This window comes from Octodon degus, unplaced genomic scaffold, assembly GCF_000260255.1.
Source record: "Octodon degus isolate 3935 unplaced genomic scaffold, OctDeg1.0 scaffold00235, whole genome shotgun sequence".
NCBI classification, from domain to species: domain Eukaryota; kingdom Metazoa; phylum Chordata; class Mammalia; order Rodentia; family Octodontidae; genus Octodon; species Octodon degus.
Window position 1 is genome coordinate 2,039,191 of NW_004524811.1, and position 7,102 is coordinate 2,046,292.

The 7,102-nt window shown below is 41.4% G+C and overlaps 1 protein-coding gene across 1 annotated transcript in view; it reads right to left on the bottom strand.

The window, feature by feature from the left end:
• Positions 1-7,102, bottom strand: part of Corin (corin, serine peptidase) — a 303,897-nt gene that overhangs the window by 7,209 nt on the left and 289,586 nt on the right. The window contains exon 20 of the mRNA XM_023705996.1: positions 425-758. Coding sequence (XP_023561764.1) covers positions 425-758 — 334 coding nt within the window. The remainder of the gene's footprint in view (positions 1-424; positions 759-7,102) is intronic.

Below are 7,102 nucleotides of genomic sequence, written 5' to 3' on the forward strand. Positions count from 1 at the left end.
AAGAAAGAAAGAAAGAAAGAAAGAAAGAAGAAAGAAAGAAAGAAAGAAAGAAAGAAAGAAAGAAAGAAAGAAAGAAAGAGGAGAAAAAGTGAGGGGCGGGAAGGGGAAAGAAGAAAGAAAGAAAAAGAAAGAAAGAAAGAAAGAAAGAAAGAAAGAAAGAAAGAAAGAAAGAAAGAAAGGAAGGAAGGAAGGAAGGAAGGAAGGAAGGAAGGGAAAGAAGGAAGGGAAAGAAGGAAAAAAAGAAAAGGAAAGAAGGAAAGAAAGAAATCAAGGTTGCATCTGAGTTCGGCAGATTTAAATGCCACAATGGATTAGTAATGTCTACAACTGGCTTGGAAGAGAGAACAGGTCACATAACAGCAAACAATAGCCATTTGTGGCTATGTTTTCATAAGTGAAAGTGGGGAGTTATAGCCAAAAGTCAGAAAGACACAATATGTTTCAGTTGTAAGTTGAAGGGCATGGCTGCTGAAGACACTAGCTTACTTTTGTTGCCCATGTGGCCCCAGCCTGTGATGTAGCAGTATGTGTCTGGTTCTAGAGCCTGCTGTGGGCTGGGCAAGCAGACAGGCCGGACAAAGCTTGACTCATTGATGTCTTCACTCAGCTCGACCACGCTGATGTCGTAGTCCACCACTGCACGGCTGTAGCGGGGATGCAGGATGATGGTCTTCACGAGGCGGGTCTGCGTGTACTCGGATGGGTGGTCCAGGTTGTTGATGCCAAACACCACTTTCCACACAGCAGCGTTCTCTCTCCTAGAGACATAATTCAAGGGCAGGTGGCATCTTCAACTCGATCTTTTTAATTTTATGTATGCCTTTCTAACATTTTATCTATGTGAACAATCGCTATTTCCATGCCTACGTTGCTGTGTGCTCAGATAAGAAGTATTCATACAACGGCCTGAGTAAGTGTTATTATTGTGAAAATCAAAGCTCGTGCTTCAGGAATGGGGATTATTCTTGCATATGTAACCTGCTCCCATTTAAAGGGAACAGAATTTTGTTTGGCATTAAGTTTGAAGGATAAGGAAAATTGAAGGTAAAGAGAGAGAGAGAGAAAGTGTAAAGGGATAGGAAAAAAAAAAAAGCCAAAACAGAGAAGTCTTCCTAAGAAGGAGAAAGTACCCTGGAGAATTGTCACAGATTTGAAGGTAAGGGATAAAGAAGACCCCAATAGTCAACCTCATTATCTATTGCTCTGGAATACTTGTCAGCAGTACTTGAGTCAATGTTTGCCCTAATGTTTTCTTTCCTTGGTTCACGGGTCTTACCACACTCTAGGATGTCCTTTAATTCCCTAGCCCCACACCTCTTTGCAATCTTCTTTTCTGGGTCCTTCTCCTCAGTACACAGTGTCCATGTTGAAGCACCCCGGGATCCCACTCTCAATTTTTTCTTGCATTCCACTCCCCTTTATGATTTTCCCCATCCCTGGTGACTTTGAGGTCACAGCACCAGCTCCCTGAGCTGTAGGCTTGAATGCCCACTTGTCCATTCAAGCCATTCACTTGGGTGTTTGGTAAAGCTAGGATTTGTTGAGGACTTGCCACATATCTGGAGATGCCTAAGCATTCAGAATTCATTTTACAGTCATAACTATGACTACTGTCGAGTCAAATTTTCTTTTTCCCTTGTGTTCAACACTCCATGCATCAGCAAGTCTTCTCCACTACCACTTTCAGAATCATCCTGCATCTTATTATTTCTCCCTCCTTAGCCACCACAATACTAATGCAAGCTACTCCAACCTCTGAGGGCCACTGTGAGGGCCTCAAATTTCACCCCTCGTTTGTCATCTTCCACACAGGAATCAGAACCTTTCTAAAATAAAATTAGATCAAGTCCCTCTCCACTCATAACCCTGCCCCCCAAGAGCCTTATATCACACATGAGATAAATCCTAGACTCCTCCCCGTGGCTTCTGAGGCCTATGATGAGTTTTATTTCAGTCACAAGGACTTTTTTCTACCTTAGGATATACCAAGGGCATCCCTAACTCAGAGATTTCCCCCTTGCTGCTTCCCCAGCCCCACACGGTTCCAACCTTTACTCTTTCTCATCATCCAAGACTCAAGCAACCACACCCAGAGCTTTTCCCTGACCACAATCACTCTCACTGTACACCATCACTCTCCCTACTCTTGGCTGTGCTTTAATTTCTTCTCGGATTATGCATCGATATCAATGGCAGTGGTGCTGATGCATGCTTCAGTCTTCCCCCCAGAGTGCTAGCTAAGAAAGCAGGAGTGATGTTGACCTTGTTCCCTGCTTCATTCATAGTCTATTTCCAAGGCTGTAGTAGGTTCTCAAAAAAGATGTATCTGCTGATGGCTCAGTGTAAGTTGTTTTAGAACAGTGGTTAATGGCAGAATTTAATCATGTAACCAAAATCAAATTTTCACCTCCTCATTTCTGCTTTCTTCCTTTCACGGTCCCCGCTCAGCAGTGGGCCAGGATTAAGGCACAGACATTTGTTGGACTTTCGTGTTGGGGACGGGCGGAGCTTGCACGTGGACAGCCCTGTGCTATCGGATGCCCAGCTAGCCATGCTACCACCACTCCCACTTGGAAGCTTCTGACTAAATCACCCAAAGTAGGTTGATTTGATTATCTGAAAAGTCATCTTTCAACCCAGGTTGAACATGAAATCACCTGGAGAGTGTCCAAAATACTGATACTGTGGGGATTGCTCTGTACCAACTGAGACAGAAGCTCTAGGGCTGTGGCTTGGGAATCAGTCTTTCAAGGGCTCTCCTTTTTGGCAGAAGTGTTTAGTCATTGTCATGGCAAACAGCCAAAAGGCCAAGATTTCAAGAGGTACAGGAAGGACAGCCAACAGTGACACTCCAACTGCTGTTAGTGTTGTTCAGCGCTTGAGCCACATCCCACTGCTACACAGGAATGTGTGCTGCACTTTTTCCATTTTACTCTTTCAATTATTTATATATTAGGTTTCTCACATAAAAGAAGCCATGTGCTATTTGATCTTATTGTCTGGCTTATTTCACTTAGTGGTATGGTCTCAAGATGTATCAACTTTCCTACAAAGGACCTGAATATCTTCTCTGTGTTAAAGAAATCTAATCTCAGAGCTATCAAAAGCTGAAAAGTGATGTCATCGCTGAATAGTTATAGGTACATAGCAAGGCTTCTATGCCAGCACTGCTGTATACATTATGATAGTAAGCAAGAAAGACATGAACCATGCCTATCCGAATTGTAGAACTGAATAAAGATGTGTAATTAAAGAAGTAATTATAATACAGATCAGGAAAGGCTGTCTTTTTGGCATTACAAGATAATGTTACAAAATTAGCTTTCATTACATAGCATTGCCAAAGAGCAAGCTTCTCTCTTCCTTCTCTTCTTTCTGTCTTACATACATCCCCCCCCTCCCTCCCTCCATCCATCCCTCCCCTCCCTCTTTCTTTCTTTATTAATTTCTTCTTCCCCTTGTTCTTTTCTGTTAATCTGCAATAGTGAGCACATGGCAACCCAAGAAATTTCAATATTCACTTGAATTTCTACTCTTTAAGATGTCTGAAAGCAAATACTAATCTATTTCAAATTAATTTATATGTCTCCTTCAACCTAGTAAATTTTGGCTGTGACAAAAACTCATCCTTCTGCTTAACTCACAGGCAAGATCCCAAACACTGACCATTCTCAATTATTTGTAACAAAATGAAATATCATCAAATTCCAGGCTTAGTTACTCATTGAAGTTAAATATAATTCTAACAGTTAATGAAAACAAAATGTCCACAAAACTGCTAATTGTTATTAACTTGTATCTAAAAGTCTTTTGCTACATGATCTACTCATCCAATTGAAATAATACCCACCAAAATGAAAGAAAGAAATAAGTACATAGAAAATATACACATTAAAAAAATCAGTGATGGTGTTATTCTTTTTTCTTCCCTTAAGACTATGATGCGAAGTCTCTTTTAATATTTTTCCATAGGTCTGGGGGGAATAAAGCAGGGAAACAACAGCCTATTGTTCTATAGAAGCCCTTGAAGGGAAGAAAATGTGCAGATGTGGGTGAGCTCTCCTCCACGTGGAAGCAACATGAGGAAACACAAGGGCTGGGGAGATAGCGGAATAGAATAAGTGCCTGTCTTGCAAGAGCAAGGGCCTGAGTTCAATCCCCGGTTCTGCAAAAAAAAAGAAAACAGAAAAAAAAAAAGAAAAAGAAAAGAAACACAACCTTGAGCTATGTATATGCCACCAAAGGTTAAGAGCAGTTCAAAAGTACCTGGTGGAGAAATACATAGGACTGGGCAATAATCATTTCATGTTTCCAGTAAAAAGAGGTCAATTATGATAAGATACAAAGAAAAGGAAAAGAGCAGCACAAACAGCAGTGTTGGGCCAGAGCAGGCATCAGAAAGGCTTAGCACATAAGGAGCAGCTGGTTGCTTCAAGAAGGTAGGAAAAATGCCAGTGGCTTATCAGGGAAATATTGCGCAAAAAGGGAAATTTTTATCTGTGACCAAATAATTTAATCTTAGTAAGGAACTGAAGCAAAGCAGAACTGTGTAAAATCTTCCTTGCTTCCAATTACTCAAGGATAATGATTTTCAAACAATATTCAGAAGATTCATCTTCTATGTGATTAAAGAATACATACAGGCACTTAGTTCATTGAATTGCTGGGCTGTTGTGGAGCCCAGAACATGGCAGGAGCTGGTGGGAAACCTCTCTAGAGGAATTAGCATTTCTAGGTCTGGGTTGCTACACTGATAATTCCAACTAGTAAAAGAATTAAAGATGTGACTATTAAGTTAACAAATACCTATCAGCACTGCAAAGTGTATGAGATATATAACCATTTGATTAGTAGAAAAAATTAATAGATTTCATTTTGACAATGTAAACTAGGATATTTACTATACATTTTAATGAACATCTCATCAAATCAGTCAAATATATGCTTGAAGTTGGTAATATTAGCAATTAGCTATAAATCAAGGCTGGGCTGGGCATATTAAATTTTAAAGTAACTAACAAATATATTCCCATATGAATGAATATTTGATGCTGATATTTGCTCAACTATGGACAAATATTTGAAACCATGTAATTAGATCAGTGAGGAAAGACAGAAAAGAAAGCCAGGAATTGGGCCCTAGAGAGTACAGTGACCTACAAAGTAGCAGAGATAGAGGAAAGAAAGGTCTTTCCTTATTCTAGAAGAAAGATGAGGGAAGTAGTTCAAGGGTGTGGTAATTAAATAATGAGAAGGGTTACAGTGAGTTGAAAACTGAAAATGAACTACTGGATTTTGAAAGATTAAAGCAGTTAAGCAATTTTTAAGTGTCATTTCTGTTTGACCTTGGAGCCAGCCCCACCAGAATGGGTGAAGGAGAAAATGTTCTGTGGAAAAGTGGAGACAGTGGCTTTAGGATACTTTCAGGGGTTTTAGCATCAAAGAGCAATAGCTGAAGGAAGCAATGTCAAGAAAAGGGAGTTTAAGTCAGTGATATGAAGGTTTCATTGCTAAAAGGAATGTTCCAGAAAAAAAAGAGAGAAGCTGAAGCAAACTAGAAATGATGGTCTTTGAAAAGATGAGAGGAGATATTATCGTTCTTAAGCAGCAGTTCAGACATTTCCCATCATAACTCAAGCCAAAGATACAGATACATTTTTAGAATTGAGTAGGGGACAGGGTGACAAGTACAATGGCATCTATTTTATCCATGAAGTCTGAGGTGAGATCACCAAGTGTGATGGAGAGAGTTGTCTCTCAGGGCAGAAAAGTGACTTCCTTGTGGAGGTGTACAGGAAGTGTCCCAGGGTGTAGGCTGCTCATTGAAGATGTATCATTGCACATTTGGTATGAGCTCGGTTCACGCACGGGTCTTTCTCTCAGATACACCAACAAGACCTTCAGTACAGGGCTGGGCAGATAGCTCAGTGGTCTGAGCGCCTGCCTAACAAGGTCTGCGCATGGTAGCACAAGCCTGAGGCTGAGACAGGGGGATCACTATGAATCTGAGCTGTGTAGCAAGACCCTGTGCCAAATAAATAAAAATAAAAATAAAAAAGATCTTCAGTACAAACAGCACATTTTCTAGCCTGATGTTTCTGCTCTTCCATATCAAGTGACACTACCCAAGAAGGCCGTATTGAGCCACACCTGACTTCCAACATAGTTGGACCATTGGGCTGGCAAAATAGCTCAGTGGTCTGGGTGCCTCCCTGGCAAGTGCAAAGACCTGGGCTTGAACTCCTGTGCCCCATGCTTTGCCAGTCCTGGAACCCCAGATGTGCCCTGGTGGCCACCAAAACTAGGTGTGGTGGCACACACTTGTAATCCCATCCCTGGGGAAGCTGAGACTGGAGGATCACTATGAGTCCAGGCTGTGTAGCAAGACTCTGTATCAAATAAATAAATACCCAACATAATTAAACTATTAATATTACTCGGAATTATTCTACCTATTTCTAAGTTGTTTCCTTGCTCATTCTCCAGGAAGCACTCTTATCCTTGCTCTCTCACATAACCTGGGCTGTCTTAAAAAACTTAGAGAAGAAACTGAGAGTAGTCTGTCTTTTTCCTACTGAAGCCACACTGTCTTTGTGCTTCTGCATTCATTGTTAGGTGCTTAGGAACTATCTGTGTTGTGCAGTTTGCTTTTCTGCTTCATCTCCTAAAGGTTTTGCTCTATTTCCTTTAATGATAATAGTCATTAAAACAGAAATATTCCAATTTAGATCCATACTGCCCCTGGGCTGTGAATTTTCGCACCACTAGAGAGTGAGCAAATGTGATCTTAAAAGTCCACAAGTGACTGGCCTGAGCCAGGGTCCTCATGCGACACCCGAGGTGGCAGCATACCTGCCTTCCTCCCATCCACAGGGGGAGGTGACTGGATCTAAGAGTTGGTGCTGATGAAACTTTTGGAGTTTTCCATGAGAACAAGCAGCTGCTGTGGCATGAACTACGGGCCTAGACTTGCCACCACGGGCCTAGACTGTGCCAGTCTCAGTCTCTCTCTCTCTCTCTCTCTCTCTCTCTCTCTCTCTCTCTCTCTCTCTCTCTCTTCAGAACTTCAGAAACAGGGATTGAACTCAGGCCCCTGTGCTTT